Source organism: Anas acuta, chromosome 2 (assembly GCF_963932015.1).
Source record: "Anas acuta chromosome 2, bAnaAcu1.1, whole genome shotgun sequence".
Taxonomy (NCBI): domain Eukaryota; kingdom Metazoa; phylum Chordata; class Aves; order Anseriformes; family Anatidae; genus Anas; species Anas acuta.
This window is the reverse complement of record NC_088980.1, coordinates 62080910-62100022: the sequence shown is the minus strand read 5'-3', so window position 1 is coordinate 62100022 and position 19113 is coordinate 62080910. Positions and strand designations below refer to the sequence as shown.

General features: G+C 39.4%; 1 protein-coding gene across 8 annotated transcripts in view; it reads right to left on the bottom strand.

Moving 5' to 3' along the window:
* BMPER (BMP binding endothelial regulator) overlaps nt 1-19113 on the bottom strand; it is a 167097-nt gene that overhangs the window by 53113 nt on the left and 94871 nt on the right. For 7 of the 8 annotated variants that reach the window (XM_068670405.1, XM_068670407.1, XM_068670402.1 and 4 more), the window contains 2 exons: nt 14804-14849; nt 4728-5057 (listed from right to left, as the gene is read on the bottom strand). In XM_068670405.1, the coding sequence (XP_068526506.1) occupies nt 4728-5057; nt 14804-14849 (376 nt within the window). The remainder of the gene's footprint in view (nt 1-4727; nt 5058-14803; nt 14850-19113) is intronic. The other variant, XM_068670404.1, reaches the window with a different exon arrangement.

The window sequence follows — 19113 nt, the reverse complement described above, 5'->3', positions numbered from 1 at the left end:
TTTTAAGGCAGTGTTCAACTTGTTCCCCAAATGAGCTCCCTCAGAAACTGCTGACTTTAAGCAGAGTCACAACAGGTTAGTGATTTAATCCTAATTTTCCTTTATTTTTTCTTTTTCAAGTCTTGACTTACTGACTTTCAGTGAAGCCACTCATGCTTATTACAGGCTAACTCTAAAATTATCTTGAATACTTGCATGTCCTTGGTGACAGGTAAACTAATCTTCTTGCTATGCATTGCTCTGTGAATGCAGACAAGAATAACGTACAATTCTGATTTCATGCCTCAGCATATAAAAATGCACCATTAAATCTACAGATTCCTGCTTTGATTACTCAATTTGATTCAAGAGAGTTACAGTTTAGCTACAACAATTGGACATACTTGCCTCTAGCTGGAATTAATTTAATTACTCTTTATCCCGCTGTAATTGCTCAGATGCAAGTACAGCTTTGTAACTTCATAGTGCCATGTTGTCCTTAGCTTTACTAACAAGATTTCTAGCTTTGATGAACAGCCTAGAGGTTTCTGTCCATAGCAAAGCTTCTTCCATTTCATAGAATCATAAAGGTTGGAAAAGATCACAGAATCACAGAACTGTAGCAGTTGGAAGGGACCTACAGAGATCATCGGGTCCAATCCCCCTGCCAAAGCAGGTTCCTGAGAGCAGGCTGCCCAGGTAGGCATCCAGATGGGCCTTAAATATCTCCAGAGAAGGAGACTCCGCAGCCTCCCTGGGTAGCCTGTTCCAGTGCTCCATCAACCTCACCATGAAGAAGTTCTCTCATGTTGGTGCGGAACTTACTGTGCTCCATCTTGTGGCCATTGCCCCTTGTCCTGTCCCCACAAACCACTGAAAGAGGTTGGCTACAACCCTCTGTCTCCCACACCTCAGGTATTTATACACATTGATGAGATCCCCTCTTAGTCTTCTTTTCTCCAGGCTGAACAGAGCCAGGTTTCTCGGCCTTTCCTCACAGGGAAGATGCTCCAGGCCCCGTATCATCTTTGTGGCCCTCCGCTGGACTCTTTCCAGGAGATCCCTGTCTTTCTTGTATCGGGGAGCCCAGAAATGGACACAATACTCCAGGTGAGGCCTGACCAGGGCAGAGTAGAGGGGGAGGATCACCTCCCTTGACCTGCTGGCCACGCTCCTTTTAATGCACACCAGGATCCCACTGGCCTTCTCGGCCACCAGGGCACACTGCTGGCTCATGATCAACCTATCGTCCACCAGGACCCCCAGATCCTTCTCCGCAGAGCTCCTCTCCAGCAGGTCATCCCCCAGCCTGATACATGTGGTTGTTCCTTCCCAGGTGCAGGACTCTACACTTGCTCTTGTTAAACTTCATTTGGTTTCTTCCTGCCCAACTCTCCAGCCGTCCAGGTCTCGCTGAATGACAGCACAGCTTTCTGGCATGTCAGCCACTCTTCCCAGCTTTGTATCATTGGCTTACTTGCTGAGGGTGTACACTATTCCCTCGTCAAGGTCGTCAGTGAAGGTGTTGAACAGGACTAGACCCAGCACCAACCCCTGGGGAACACTGCTAGTCACAGGACCATGTGATCACAAGATCATCTGGCCCAAGCATTTTGGAGTAAAAAGGAAGGGTATTTAATCTAAGATAATATAAGGTGCATAATTTTGTAAGTGCCTGATTGCACCGTGCAGTGTGTGCCATTTTGTTTGCTCACATACAGAAAATTCTGTTGGTTTCTGTAAACCAGCTAGAGCTGTGACAGATGGGATTATGCTATGGAGCGATGTTTGAAATGGTCTCTTTGGCAGACAAATTGTTTGGAAGAGTTTCTTGGTGCCTGTAACTCCCTCTTCTCTCTTTTCCTCCCCATTTCTCCCCTAATGGATGAGTTTCCCATTCACTTGGACAAGAATCAGAATCCAAGTAATTGGTGAGACTTGAAGACAAAAGATGCAGCATCTGTCCCATCTGTGGGATGTGCAGAAAAATAAATAAATAAATAAATAAAAATCTAGGAGTTACTTTTTAGGGTTTTCCAATTTTCCTCTTTCTTTGAAGGATGCTTAATCAACTTGTTACTCGGTTTCTTAACTTGGCACACTATGTGCTCTACTGCATTTAATAGAAATCCTTCTGGATTTATGCACATCACACACTGAGTTTCACATGCTGGGAAGTCCCATCAATTGTTCTGCATGATTTTTCACAGTAAAGACATCCTCGAGAACTGGCAGAGCACTCTTTCCTAAAGATTTAGGGCCACCATGGTATAGAAAACCTCAGCAAAACAGGTACGTGCAAAAGATCAGGACAGAAAATAAACAAAAAGCCCTCTTGCACTAGATGGATAGATGAAACAACACCAGCTCTGTAGCCCTTAGCTCTCTTGTCTTCTTAACATACAAATTTTAAACAAGGACTCAACACCATCCTAGCCCCTAACAGAAGTACCTGCCAGTGCAGGGTGCCAGAATTGCTGCTGCATAGCATCCGGGGCTACAGCTGGCGAGAAGTTCAGCCACAAAACAGGTTTTCACTGGAAAATGCCAATTCATCAGAACTGAAATGCTTCAGGGAGGCATATCAGATTCAATGAACTTGCAGCAAAACCCAGGCAGGGCTCCAAGCTGGTTTCCTGCCAGCTCGCCTGGTGGGCTGTCTGGAAGCCTGGACTCTCAGGATATGCAACTCCAGGGCAGCTCTGCCACGCAGATTGCCTTGTAGTGAGGGGCCACAACACTTCCTGAAGCTTTGGGCTCCCCTAATTCATCCAAGATTTAGCTCCCAGTTTTGCAAAGGAAAAAACAAAAGCCATGGGAATGCTAGCTGAGCTTTCAGCAGCAGACTCTGCTCTTCCCAGCCCAATTTTACTTTGATCTTTGCTTCTACTTCAGTGACTTTCCTTATTTTTCATTATTTCCTCCCTTCACCTCTTTCCCCCACACACAGTGGGAAAGTATGCATTTAAAACAAAATCCACATTATCTTCTGAAACATAAAATTCTCCATTTTTTTTTCCCCTTAGCATTCAGAATTTCCTGTGGAACAGAAATTTTGTCTTTAAACCAGTTCTACTCTGCACATTCTTCCTCTCTACAGCCTCTGTGCTGCTTATCCTGTCCCAGCAAAATGGAGTCATGTTGTTCTCTGCTGCTTTCCAGGCCTTCTGTGCTGAGGAATGGAGGACTTGGCCTATCGTGCTGCCTTCAGCAACAGAAACCTAATCCTTCTCTGTTAAGGGGAGGAATTATTTAGACTATAATTTGCAGTGATTACACACTGTTTGGTATGTTGTCATATGCCATGTTTGCACTCCCTCTGCCAACACATGGACGAGGATGTGTGTAGTCATTTATTAGGCTTGCACCAGAGACAAATGGAAGAGCAGCAGGATTAGCTGTCATTCATCTTCAACTGAAAACCTTTCCTTGGCCTGTGGTTGGCTAATGAAATCCACATCGCCAGAATTCATAGCATTCAGCTGGCTGCAAAGAGAAACCCTCAAGATGCTTTTAATTAGAAGTTGTGAATAATGGTCAACTTGTGTGCATTTTACAGACAGCCACAAAAATCTACATTGCCACTTTTAGGAATGAGCCCAGAGCTGGGATCCACATTATACAAACTTACATTTCCAGAGGATATATGAACAGGTGTCTAAATTCTCAGTTCAACAGTGGGTGCTAGCATCCCCCTTAGAAACCAAAAACAACAACAACAACAAAAGATGCTAGATAATGAGTATGACTATTCTTAACGCCTGTGAACATATCATTTTATAAGAAAGATTGGTTTCACTGCAACTTGGCATTTAATTGAATTAACAGTGAAGACTATTCTCACTGAAACAGTGCTTCACTGTGCAAGTGAAATCTCCCTGGACTACAGTGGTACCTAACACATGCTAATGAGAAAATTCTTAGCTTACACTCAATATTTATCTATGCAAGCATACTATAGTCTTAAAACAGTTTTTTTTTTTTTCAAAATAAATGTAAGTCCTCCAGTTTAGCATTTTGACAATTAATGAATATTCTAGGACTCTGACTATCTGAGAATCTGCTACCTCCCCTCTCTTTTTCTACAAGAAAAGGTGCCAGATTCTCTGAAGTTTCTGATTTCCTTTTGTTTCTGGTGCTGTGGACTCTGTTCTACACAGACAAACTCTTACTCAAACATAAAGCAAACAAAAAAATATGATGTTAAACAGCAAATTAAGCCTTAGTTTTTAAACCGTGACATCCATTTTGCTGGATAGCCTCAGTGAAATGTTTCCATAATTTGACAACCTAAACCCACTACAGCCATCAATAACTATGATCTTACACATATTGCCCACTTAGACTGTAAGTTATGTTGCTGCAACTGGAGAAAAAAATGAATGTTTAAGAACTGATTTCATCTCTGTTCTTATCCATAAGTATCAAATGATGACCCTGAAGAAACCACTCTAGTTACTGGAAGTGAAAATCATGGCACAATTGTCTGTGCAGAAAGTTATTTGTTGGCTGCAGAATGAAACAGTCTAGGAAATGTTCCACAAAGATTTCAAACTCACAGCTGGATCTCTGTCTGCTTGAAGGCTGCAAAGGTTTTTAAAGAGTTATCAACCACTTGAGTTCCTCAGATCTCTAAAGAATTATGAAATATATTTATTGTCACTGTCATGCTTTTATACTGAACACTGTTCACATTGAACTTGAGAACTTCTTCAGGGAGAAGGCACACACATGAACACTTGCCCTACCTGCTTTGGTTGTCACTTTCAGCAAATAACCATCCAAATCAATTTGAAATTGAGGTGTTTCGCAAGGTAGTGAGATACGGGTCCCATTCCACTTCACTGTGAGGTGCTGCTGGAGGCTGATAGTACTTCTGCCCAACACAAGGTCCACTGACTTTGTCCAGGAGAAAGAACGGGTCCGACGGGCATCGTTTTTTACCAGCACCTGGAAGGGCGAGGCAGAGGAGGAGCAGTCTTTTGTCAAAACGTACTGACATGTTCCCTGAAAGTTAAATGTCCGTCCATCAAAAGTGTTGTAGTGAGGGTCTCCAAACACAGTGCAAACTCCAGGCTCTGCAGGTGAGTGAGAAACAAAAGCACCATATCAGGATCAATCAAAGTCTGAAAAAAGCAGTTGATAAGAACTTAGTGGATGCTGCTCTCACCTAATCTATCTGCCCTACAGGGCAGATTTTGCTGAGTACCCATAGGAATATATTTTTTCTGAAGAACAGAAGCTTCTTGGTTTTTGTAGAAGCCTTTCCCACAACAGGTGGGAACTAAATGCCGATCAATCCTTAAATCAGCATGGGAAGGCTAACCTGTAGGTAGGTACCAAAGACAAATCTTCCAACCTGTGTGTCCATCCCTTAAACACAACATGCCACCCAAACAGCTTAAGTTGTTAAAATGCCTGTGAGATTGTTCAAATTATTTAATTTCTAGAAAATGCAAGCCTGACTCATGATGTCAGAGTAGGCAAAGCCCTGGACCTTGCTGAGTCCACATATCTCTGGACATGTGTGATGGGAACCTTCCAAGCTCGCTCCGGCTTTCCAAGCATGAAGCATCTTCTCTGAGCAATTCATCCAACCTCCTCTCACTGACAGAGAGAAGCAGACACAACTGGAATGTCTTTCACCTCACCAGTTTTAGACATCTCTTTTAATATCTGGGGAGTTGCTCTCTGGAGGAGCCTGTCTCTTTCTGCTGCCTGCTCTGGGAGCTCAGACAAATAGCTCAGACTAAAGGCATTTCTCTCAGATGGTTAAATTCACCTGAAATGAACTCCCAACCTTAAGTTTTGTTGTGGGAGCAAAGCCTTCGTTCACAGAAGCAGAATTCAAAACATCATATGTGTATTTTTCAGGTTTAGTTTGAACGTCCCCAGATAGGCAAGGGTGATTCCCCCAAATTAAGATTAATCAAACCATTTCAGCAGGACCTCACTCTGTCCGTATTTTACATAGGCACACATATAAATAGTGTATATATATTACATATTAACATATTACATATAATATTGTACATACCTACAGAATTTTTCCAAATTCTTTGTAGTACCAGCATTATGTAGCTGAAAGCCCTATCACCAATGAAATGTGATCATTTACTACACGACCTTTTAAAATATTACAGGCTATCACGTATGCTGTTCATACACAGCTGACTTTCAGTAGTTACTGTTCTCATATTACCAACTAAAAGCCAGTCATACATGAATAGCATGATGCAATGACTATCTAAGGGCATGGTATCTCTACCAGTCATTTGCATTATTACAAACAGAGGGAGATGTCTTAGTGATGTTTGCAGCTGTATGCTGGTCAGAGATGCCACAGTTCCTAAAGGCAGAACTTGTCCACACTCATGTCAAAGATGCTGAGTTACCCTGCATTTACCCAGCAATTGACTGAATTGCTTAGCAATCACGAAGCGCAGCAAATTTGTTTGCATTCCAGCCTTTGGGTATAACAATGGGTCCTAACCACACCTCGTTGCTGCTGTTCCTGGAAGAAGTCATCTCATGACAAACTATACACTGCTGCTGCCAGCTGAATACCCATGGGCTGGGCTAAGGCTGCTTCTGAAAGATGATGCATGTTTTAGGGGGAGAGCTTGATGCAATAAAAAAAATTTGACTCAGTAATCAGACAGCTGAGAATAGCACCAATCAAAATAAAAATAAAAATAAAAATAAATAAAAAAACTAACAACCTAAAGGAGTGGAGAGTAACAGAGGATACTATTTGTTAGCTGGAAAAAAAAATATCCAACTAACAATGACTCCTCTGAAAAAGCAGATTTAAAAAGGCAAATTCAAGCCTACAAAAAAAAAAAAAGAAAAAAAAAAAAAAAAGGAAGAGGCATGGATGTTATGGAGAAGAGAGAATTAGAGAATTTCTATGATGGAGTGTAACATGGCTCCGACTAAACAATACACCTTTCTCAGCAGGTCTGTTTAGTCTAGTCAAAGTCCTATGCTAAAGCAGCTGTAACGTTTCTGTCATTTTCACTAGCTTCAACTAGAGGCCATCCAGGGATACCTATAGAAGATGGGGCTGAAGGGACCCTCAGGAAATAGCACCTCTCCCTTTTCCAGCTGTAATACAGAATCAGCTATACCTATGTTGTTCCTGATAGATGTTTATCTAATCTGATCTTATAGAGCAGTCGTAACAGAAACTCCACAGCCACCTCCTGCAACTCTTAGTTGCTTTTACTGTAAGGTCTTAAAGTCTAACCCCAGTCTTCCTCACTGCACAGTACAGTACCATCATCACAGAGCCGGTACAAGTAAGATTTGTACTTGCCACAACCCTGCTTTCTCATTAAGTCTTCAGTTAAGCCAAAAACTATTCTTGGCATCATTACTATGTCTCATTACTATGTTTGGCTACCAGGGAAAAAGAGTTGCAATTTTTCAAAGACGTCATGCTAACAGCTCCAACTCAAAATAAACCCCATTTGACCAACACCCCTGGAAACCACAGCCAGAAAATCAAAATGCTTAGATAAGAGAGTTCTTCTAAAAACATGCCCTTTTGTGAGTCTCCTTTTCCCATTGTTACTAATAAGAATATTAATGACTACTTTCCAAAGTCCATAAAACAATTAATTGATTGATATTTCTCCATAAATTTGAAGCTTCAAATGAAAGGAACCATAGAGTTTTTAATCACCAGTGTAATTTCTACCAACAGGAAAATGAAATCTAGATTTTATATACAGACCATATGACTTCACTGCAACTAAATCATGCTAATATGTTTCTGATTTCCTTATATAATCATGTAATTATCTGCACAATAAATATTAAGATACACTTTATTACCTGCTCAGCTCCTATTTCATTTTTTTAAGGTTTTAGTTTTGCCTTAAGCATAACAAAAACTTTTATGAAAACAAGAAAACCATCTTTCTGAAAACAGGGAAACTATCAACACAAAACCAGCCCAAATGCCAGTGAAAATTTCAGAGACAAGAACTGCTTTTTATTTGCATTTCTACAGGACAAGAATGTGGAGATGTTATATGAGTTATTACCCAACATGCTGGGAGATGGAGGGCAGTTCTTCACCTAAAAGTGGCTAAGAGGCAAGACATGAGAGGAACAAACATAATTTAGAGATGTGCAAGTAAAATTGATAGTACAAATGGAATCCAAAGGAAATATTTATTTTTAATTTCCAACGTGTTATGCAGAGTAATGTTGTTTTATGTTATGTTACATCATGTCACGTCATATGTCAACTTGATGCAGTGCAGTTAAAATAAAAAAGATTGGATAGCTAAATGTCTGATCCAAGCATTGCTGTTTTCTTCAATAGAGAAGAAAGCGGAGGAGGGAAAATTTACCAAAACAGCCTAAGTAATTGATTCTCTGATATCTCTGTGTAAAACATTCTTGAAAAGTTTACTAAAATTGTGAGTTTCTTAAAAAAAATTCCACATCCTGCAAGAGTGCGTGTGATAACTCAGGGACTGCCAGTAAGAAAAACTGTCTGGCCTCGAAAGAAACCTTAACTACAGGGTGTAAAAAGACTGCAAAAGTCAGACAACGTGAAAAGCATTCCAGTCATTTTTAGGTTTTGGGTTGTTGTTTATTTCCTTCTGAGAGGGTTTTAATCACATCATGTTTTATGGTTTGCCTCCGCATCCCCCCCACGCCCCTTTTATTTTATTTTTTTCTTTTGAAACAAGCCAGCCTTTCTGCTTGGCTGTTTTTGAAATCTATTGGAAGCACCAGTTCTGTAGTTAGTATTATGTGTAACTGTGTAACTTGCTTCTCTGTTGAGATGTAATGGAGGGAGAGGTATCACTGCACCTCCAAAGCTAAGCTCCCCAAGACAGGAGAGTGTGTTTTGCTAGCTTGTGCTAATGAGGCAGAGGATTGTGGGTGGTTTGGAAAAGAGGATCCTCCCCTCTTTTCCTACAGTAAATTCTTGCCAACTTATTGCAGATACTCATGTCTCTATCAGCTGTTGAGGGCAGAGTTAGAAGAGGGCAATTATATCTGATGCTTCCCCCTAAGACTCTTCCAGCCTCCAACTATTTTCAGCTTAGGGACTTTCTGAGCTAGTCGTGGTTTGTCTTTATTTAGTAACATTTGATAGACTTTTTCTCCATGAATTTATCCAGTCTCCCCTTGAACCCAGAAATATTTTTAGCATCCACAACATCCTTGAGCAAAATGCATGAAAAGCCACTGCCTCTTGATTGTTTTGAACCTGGCATTTATTGTTTTTGATGCCTTCTTTTGCTCATCTACAAATTACACTTTTCTATGAAGGCAAATATACCCATGTTTCCTCTCTGTCCCTGAAAGACAGAGATTTTAAAAAGGAGAGTCCCAGAGCTATGCTTAGAAGGCTGTGATTTCCAAAGCACCTTAGGCAGTTAAGTCACTCAACTGTGATTAAACATTATTGGTAGCTGCCTGCAAACACCTCTAAACTGCTTTTAGAGATCCCATATTTAGGCTCCCAAACCAGTTTTCAAAGCTTCTGGCTTTTGTAAAAACTTCTAGGAACAAGGCAGTTTTCACATTTGTTTTTTAAACAACTAAATATGGACTTCATACTTTTCCTTTTGACAGTCTTCATGTGTGAGTCATGCAGCTTGCTTAGTTCCCACCTAAGGATCTATAGCTTACTTGCAAACTCAAAATAATATTATTTAGGTGCTAAAGTGAATACTGTGGAACTCTTGGCCAGCTCTTGGATACTGCAGATCATGTGACCTATTCAATGAAATACTGACTTTCATTAGAAAATGTAACTGGGAAGGTAACTGTAGACAAGGAGCACAGGGTTTGAAAACAGATTTTTTTCCTGTACAAAACAGGAAGCTGACAAAGCAACAGCAAAGAAAAGCTCATTTTAGCACTCCTCAAGTTTTAACATGCTCTCTTAAGGAGAAAAAAAAGTGCAAGAAATCACAACCTGTTTTGGCCAGTTTGAACCAAATCTGCCAGAGGGATAAAGACAATGAAGTTCAAGTAAGTAGTATGCTAAGTAAAGGCAAGAATCACTTACTGAAATAAGTGGTTGCCAGAAAGTACCTTTATGCCTTCCAGTCAAAACCCCCACCCGCAAGACAGTATTTAGCCTTTATAGAAAGGCTAAATACATGCACTGTTTGGTGGAGGCCAGACAGTCAGCACACACATCCTGACCAGCCAAAGAGCATGAGCATATTGGTTGGCCAGTTAGCACACTTGAAGCTCCAGAGCAGCCACAGGATATATTGTTTCTAGCTGGGTTTATTATTTGTTGGGATATAAAGGAAATGGGACACAAATCCATAGGAAACCAGGCTCTGTTAGCTCTGGTGCTTGTGGAATAGCTTGCTTTATTTTTACAGGACATCAGAGCAGTCAATTGAAGTCCAAGATGTCCAGATGTCTGGTCACACTCTTCTGGGCTTGTAGCTAGTTAAGAGTGGCCAAGAAAAATACACTTTAAATTATAACTAAAATTGTTTTGGACACTTTCTAAGTAAGGAGAGGGAGGAAAAAATAGAAGTTTACCAGTTATGGGTGTTCTGGTTGCACATCTATAATTCAAAAAGAACCCAGCTTTTACAAAATAAAATGAAACTTTGAATGCAATTAGTCCATATGTTGAATTAAGCCCTAAATCAAACAGAACATATTATTAACTTTTGAAAACTAGCTACAGAACATGCATAATAGAATTTCATTAGCTTTTCTTTTTTTTTTTTTTTAAAAAAAAAGCCATGGAGTACATTCCTCATAACTGCTGCATAGTACAGCTTGATATAATACACATTACAAGGTGTGGTGTCAAAAACTCCACAGGAGCCTTTATGGTCTATTTAATAAATAAAATAGCTATTCCAATTTGTCCAAATACATATTTATACAGTAGACTGTCATGGCTGAAATGGCTGAGGAGGTAAATTATGAACTTCATTCCAATTTGAATAAACAATTGCAGTCTTTTTGTTGATGTATTTCTCCATGGCAAGGAATTAACACAAGAAACAGGCCCTACACAAATCTGCATGTCCAGTAGTCCTGATCCCTACTTTCATAGGTACCTACAAAGCATAACCTTGTCTTTTTTTAACCTTTTTAAATTGTTGTTTAGAGAAGTCATCAAATTTTCAGTATTTCTCAAATAAATAAATAAAATATAAAATTAAAACAAAACAAAATATTGATATGCATGCAGGAAAAGGTGAAACAACCAACTTTGTAGTCCTAAGGCTGGTTGGCTGGGTCCAAATCCTCTTGAGTTTGGTTTAGCTCCATACAACATTTTATCAATTAAAAAAGCTGCTGAATGATTACTAATGCACAAAATTTTCTGCCCCCAAAAAAGGTGTTTACTGCAAAATCAAACATAGGTACTGCTAGACTTGGATGACTGCAGTACACTTTGAAAAAACTTTTCTTTAAACTTCACAATTATTTAGGTATGACTGTGTCAGGATTACTGATCATAATTAAAATATACCTACGTGATCACAGTAGAAAGCTTTCATACTGCATGCCGTAATTTCAGCAAAGGCTATCAATTCTTCATTGTCAAGAACAAAGATTTAGTCTTTGCTGTAAATTCCCATCTTTGTCTAGAGTTGAGAGCCATCTTCTAATATTATTTGAACTCAGGTTTAATGTTTTCTTTTTTTAATATGAAAATGACCTTGGTCTAGCACAGGATTATTAATTTATGGAATTGACGTCAGTGGTGATTTTTCTAGATCAAGCCCAAAAGAGTACATTTCATTACATTTTTACAGCAGGATAAACTAAACTGTTGAATTTTCCACTGGTATGACCACTGTGTTTAATTAGTGATAACTGTACACCAGCCATGGAGCTTAAACAGCAACATGCCAAAACTAACCATAGTTAACTTCAGCAACAGTAGACAAAAGGGACTCTCTAGCCTTTGAGGAGACGAGGTACTTTTTCTCTCTGCAACAAACTGCTTTGAAAAACAATCCTTTGATTTACTTTTTTTTTTTTCAGTTTAAAGTGTATCCTTTAACAACGTGACTGTTTTTGACCCACTTCATAGAAATTGGCTGCATTTAAACTGTACTCAAAGCTCTCCTGTGTACAGTATGTTCTTGTACCTCCTATGTTGTTTTTACTTTGGAAAATTAATATCTGCTGGACCGCCAAAAACGTCTGGTGTGTTAATATGTGGAGAGAGAATCAGCTGAGTGGGTGGGTGAGGAAAAGGACTATGCATGTGCATCTTATCAGACATGGACTCAATTGGCAAAGGTTCTAATGAGTAGACTGAGATGGAGATCATCACTGAAATACTTATGATTTTACATTTTGCCTGTCAAAATGTTGTGATGAGATTTACAGCACTTCTGGCACAAAGGTGGAATGAGTTCTTTGCAAATGGCAACTGTAATAACACTGTCGACTACCACTGCTCTATTACACTGGATATTTAAGCTTTTTGGTTACATTACCTAATAAAAGCTGGGAATGACCTTATAATGATAAAATCTTAGAATCAGTTCAGCATTAGTCTTCCTCCAAATACTAATGAGTCCATAGTGAGACTCCTCTCCAAAAAAAGAAAAAAATCATGCACAACAGAGCAGCATGCCACTGCAGGACAGTGCAATGTGTCTCCCAGTTTTACACAGAGCCAGTGCAACATAGACAAGTCCCATAAGGAGAGCCTAAGGGAACAGGGTTTTTTAGCAGCCTGAAAGTTTTGGGAGACCTAAGAGTAGTCTGTCAGTACCTACAAGGAAGTTACTGAGAAGACAAAGCCAGACTCCTTGTGGAGATGCATGACAGAAATACAAGCAACAATGGTTGTAATTTGGAAAAAAAGGAACTTGACATAAAGAATAAAATTTTACCATGAGATGGTCAAACTTTAGAACAGGATGCCCAGAGAGGTTGTGGCATCTCCATTCTTGGAAATTCTAAAAACCTGGCTGAGCATCATGGTCTGCATCCAGTGCTGACACCATTTTGAGCAGGAAGTTGGCCTGCAGACCTCCAACTGTCAAGACTCCTTGAAACTACAGCTATGTCCATTTCTCTGTACTTAGATTCCCAAATATCAGGAAGGATTACTGTTTCCACACACAGCCTGGATCCATGCAGGTGAATGGGAGAGGTGTGTTTGTGGCTGCTGAAGCAGAGTCCAAATTCCTATGCTTTCCCTAAGATTTCTCTCTCTTTACACACTTTTCCATGGCAAAAACAAGTGCTCTTTAAGTAACATCAAACACCGGCCATTTCATTCACAGCAGGTATGCAAATTTCACATATTCTGCTGGCAGTTGACACTCTGCCCTTAATTTCAAATGCCTTACAATCATGACCATTCTCTTCTTATATCATTAAGAACTTCTGACTCTAAGGTTACCTGGTTCCTAGATTAGTTGTTTTTACTTTGAACATATGTATTTTATGCCCCTTTCCCTCTTAAAAAAATTATCACAAGTTATCATTCTCTAGCAGCATTTATGAAGGAATCATCTTACTCTCTTCTTTTCAACCCCTTACAGTAGAGGAGCTTTGAGGGAAGAACCATCCTCACTATTTACCTCACTCTCACAGTAAACTACTCATGTTACAAAAGAACACACGAGAAAGGCTAAATGGGACTGAAACATAAGAACAGAGGCAAGACAGTGATCAATAAATTTGTGACACTAATGACATGTCATGTTTGAGCAGAGGTCTATGACTATTGCATCACCCTTGAAACTAAGCATATATAAATGCTGCTGCTCAGTTGAATCCTCTTTCATTTCTCCCTCTGCTTGGTATTCTTTATTTCAAGCATTTCTGATAAATTTGGATTTCAATTCATTTTGATACTGAAGTCTTGCATGCTGGATTTATTGTATTACAAATTATAAGTTCAGAAATAATTGAGGAGCAGAATGTAAAAAGAAGTATTTAGTATATAAAATTTGTGCAATCCAATAGCTGATTTATGCAATCCAACTGAGCTGATGAGCAAAAACAATTTGACTTTAGACAAAAGAATAGGAAACATTCTCCTTAAAAACCTATTTCTTTTTTCAGAGGCTTTCCTATAAATCATAAAGCCCCATTTTAGCAGTCTGTCCCTACTTGGTAAAATACTTAAATGTGTCCTGAAGCAAATACGTAAAGGTATCCCAGTAACTTCAGTGAAGACAGGTCTCCCTGTTGACTTAAATAGGACAAGCTTAAAGATAACTGTTTGCATAAGTGCTTTGTTGATTGTAAAATGTTCATTCCTGAAGTGAAGAGTAAAGGAACAAAAAAGTGATAGTGGAGCTAAACATTACACAGACAGAAGGCCAGCTTCCTACTGTTCTTTCCATTGCTGCCCCAGACTGCCTTTTTTTTAAAAAAAACGAACAACAACAAACCACAACAACAAAAAACTCTTACAAATCACCCACAAAAGTTTTGTATTTTATATACTCTTGGATTATACTTCCTCTTTCTCCTCTCTTGCATAGCTAGGATTTAATTTACAGGTATAAAAGTCATTTGGTCCTAAAAAGTATGTCTTTATACACACTGCTTTTTACCTACAAATTTTACAAGCTAACTGTGTCCTTCAAAGAGTAACACTTCAGATTTAGTACAAATAGTGTCATTTGGGAGAAAAATGAAATTAAGTCCTTTTTTGGGGCATTTTATTTAAAATTCACAGATTTATAGGAGACAAACTCTGTAGCCAGCAATAGCCACCTGTCCTTATAGCCACATCTAAAAGAAGGCAGAAATGCAAACTTATTTCTAAGATATTAATTTTCTCTGGAAGAATAAAAAAGAATTTAAAAAATGTGAAGAAAGAACTTACTTTCAGTGCAAATAGGACAGCATCCTTTTCTGTTCAGGATTTTACCCTAATTGGGAAAAAGACAGGCTCATTTAATGAAAGAGTTTTTGGAGCAATGACTGTGTTATGTTGTAAGGCTTGATAAGCCTTTGAAAATAGTTCAAGTTGTGTTTGAACTCAATGCCCTGGTTACAACTTCAAATATCAGGTGCTAAAAACAGACATAACTATTCAAAGAGATTCCTGGCAGTCTTACAAGAAATGAAATACTAAAAGGGTTCTCTGTTACCACTTTTCTCTTTAGAGAGAGTGAGAGAACTTTGGACTTGTGTTCACAGATATCTAAAAGGAGACTAGTCATTTGCTTACCAAGATCACTACCTTTTCCCCCACTTCCCAAAATACAAACATTTCCTATGCACATCCTCCACACTTAGGCAATCTGCACCCCACACACATCCACACTCTCCCATGCCTTGAGATCATTCATCTTCCTACAGGAATAAAGGAAGGAAGGAGGCAATGGTAGAGATCTAGTTTGGCCAGATTTCTTTCATGGCTAAATCTTGTGGTACCTCTTACCAGATCATATTACCAATCATGGACCGAGTTCCCTGATGAAACAAATGGGCATAAATCCAAGGGCATGCAACATCTAAAAGCAAACAATTTAGTCTAATCATAGTAACATGGAAAAAAATCTTGAGTCTTTATTTACCACTGTACCCAGGCCAATTTTATTTATAGTTGTGTCTTACACAAAGCTGGCTAGAAGTAGGAATCATGCCTCTGTGTACATACATTCATGCTCCTTTTCAGTCTTCCTTGAATTAAAAGATGTTCTCTCTGATTTTACTTACACTCCCAAAAGCTAACCATCAAGTCAGAGGATAGGCCTGGAAAATTTCAGACTGAACGATGTGTTTTTCCAAGCAAAAACTGGCAGGGGTTATAACAGAACTTATGGTGATATTGGAGCTCACCCACATTCCCGTACGTGGAAGGAAGAAGCATATGGAGCTGCAGTGCTCCCCAGCACCAACTCTTCAGTCCAATAGCAGTTGAACATAGAGAAAGTCCCTTTTGTGTGACCACTGCTTCTGGTCCCCACCAAGCAGGCGAACAAGGAGTGGCCAGAAAGTGTGAGCAAATGGAGCTGTGATATTCTTTGCTCCAAACACACTCAGTTGTGGAGAAAAGTTCATGAAGACAGACAAGGAATGGGTGGCTGGTCTGTGTGGAGAGCGAGAAGTGGGCATAGACAACATGCCTTACTGCGTTGCTTCCTGCTAACACTGCTCCCAAGCTTTGATTTTATACATGGGGAGAAATTATGTCCCACTGATGAGTGTGCTTGAGGCATCGTTGTGAGGGCACAGGAGTCAGTGTAAGCTTGGCCTTGAATGTACAACTGCACATGAAGAGAATAAATTTGAGGCATCTCTGGACTTGAGAAGGGAGTTGGATTTGAGTTTCACTGGCATACAGGCAATGCTTACATTCGTGTGACCACCAGGCCTCAGAGAAAAGAGCACTGAGGACCAGGCTGCAACAAAAAGACCTTTCAAGCACCTGCTAGGACAAACCCCCTCTAAGGAAGAACTGTTAAAACTGCACAGAACTATGGAGCTGGGCAGCACTAGTATGCACTAATGGAAGACATGCAGCTGAATGCCACACACCGCACACCATAGTCTTACCTCTCTGTTCCAATAAAGGAGTTGAAATCATCAGCTAAGTTGGAAGTGGCAAGAATTCAAGTGAAATTGGAATCTCCAAGGCAGCCTGATGAGGCTGGTTACTTGAGCCACCATGTTGGCCCAAGATCCTGTTTTTGTCTTGTAGAATAAGGAAACCCATTATTGCTAACATGTGCTGCAAGAGTTCGTTAGCATTGAGGGTTCCCTTGGGAGTGGGCTAAGTGATGTGATCCCATTTTTCCCTATGAATATTTATAAGCAGACCACATTTGAGTCTATTTATTTTCTGGGATTTTTCTTCTTTTTTTTATGAGGTTTTCAATTTTATGTCTGAGGCTTTGTTTTTTTTTTTTTTTGTTTTGGTTTGGTTTTGGTTTTTGTTGCCTTTTTTATTTTTATTTTTTTAAGGCAAGACTAATTGAGGGGGTTATTTGGTTGTGCAATAGCAACAGCTGTTGTTTTTTTGTGCCTCATTTGGCACAAGAGTAAAAACAGCAACTTTTTGATTGTAATAATAACAGATGTGTATAACATTAAATGCTGTCTGTGCTAGAGATGGGAGAACGTGTTCTGAATAAATTTTCAACTCACTTTAAGTTCACGGGTTCAAAATTTACCCACAAAATCAAACTCTGCAAATGTCTTTACATGCCATGAATTTAATTCTATTAACTTTTGCACAGCCTTGGAGCTCAGAAAAGTCTATATGGTGCAAAATTCATCAGGCTTTCCTTTGGAAGTACAAAAAGAGATGTCCGTGACCAGTGACCATTACCACAGACTGGCATTATTAGTGGAGAATGCAAATGCATAAGGAGAAGAGGCAAGAAGGAAAATGATAATGATAGATAATTGTAAGGGAGAAGGCACAAGGAAAAAGGGAGGCTGGAGCAGGGGTAGGACAAGTGAATAGCAAATGAGGTAAGAAAAAGACTAAAGAAGCTCTGAAATTCAGTCTTGCTAAGTGTTGAGATTACTCCCTTTATACAAAGTATTCAAGCATGTGTTCAAAGCAGATATGGAGGGTCTTCAGCAGGACTGGACACATGCTTAATAGCATTGCTGGATGGGAGCCAGCATGTACTGTACCTTGAAGGCTGATGCTCCAGGTAACAGAGAGGGAATACCAATGTGGAGCCAATTGTCGAAGAGCCAAAAACAGGAACCACAAGCCACAGCGCTCACTAGAAGCTCAAGAAGGACTGATTTTACTATAAATATGACAGGAGGGATTGAATTTGCCAGAGATATATTGCCCTCACTGCAGATGAAAGGAAGCTAAGAAAGACACTTCCTGTAATTACTGATACAGAATTAAACTCCAAAAAAGAAGCTCCAAAAGAGAAGAATAAAAGGAATGGAAAATGTGCCTAGCCCTACAAAGAAAATGAAAGAAATGGCAGAAACAGTCTCTGAAAGTATGGCAGCCTGCCACCAATAGATTGAATAATATGACTGGTTGCACAGTATTGGAAACTTTTGCACGACTGCCACTTTGAAACTTATCCTTTCTAGAAATAATTGGCTAAAATCTATATTGATCAATTAAATAATGCTCCATCACAGAAAAAAAAAAATCATGTAAAGTGTATTAAGACTGCATAGTAAAGCACTTAAGGAACAATATTGTAAGTTATTATTGGATCTTCAATACTTTCACGTTCAATTGTGTATCATAACACAATTCTAATGAGATAACTTTATGTGGCCTGGCACCCTAAGGGACAGTAAATGGCATTTTATTCCACAGCAGACTTCAATGGACAATAGAGAGTGCATACTGCCAGAAATCTCAGAAAGAGAGAAAAAAAATGGACTTCACACCCCTACAGTTTTCAGAGTTAGCAGTATGATATAGAGACTTTCAGTATCAGAATCACTAGTATATCTTTATCTTGAATAATGTGGTGTGTTTAATTAATGTTTATAGATTTGTGACAGAATATCTCATCAAAGAGAGTGCAGCACAGATGAAAAGTGAAAGATTTAAATCCATTAGCATATATTATTTGCTTTAAAATTAGTGAAGGTGGTACCCACTTGGAGTAGGAAAATAAATCTCACTCTAGAGTTTACATTCCTTCTCCTACTTGTCTTTCCAATGTGGCTTGAAAGAGCAGAAACATTGCTTGTACCTGTGGACGAGGATGGGCTCACATGCAGCTAGCTATGGACTCCATTTTAAGACAGAGAGCAGGCTGACTGGCTAGATGCTAGAGGGAAGGGTGCTGCAGGATAACAAAGCTGGTATTTTCAGCCATGAGGAGCTGGACCTCGTCTGAAGACTCAACTCTGAGGTTTAGGACAGTTCAGAAATTAACCTTGGAGCAGATCACGTAACGGCCAGTCAGTTGGTACATCAGTCAGCTACAGTCCCACAGGACTGCAGATGGTAAATTTTTATCCACCACTATTTTCACTGGCTGGCCATGAACAGCAAGGCAGTTCATTTATTTACAGAAGCCACTTCAGCTGATTACCTCAATGCTTAAATTTATATATATGTGGGTAAGGCTGAAGTGGTGTATTTCACTTAAGAATTAAATTAAGCCAAATTAGTTATTTCATCTCAGAAGCATCTTAATTGTTTGAAATGCATCAGTATGGGGAAAATATAAATGAGATGCAGTG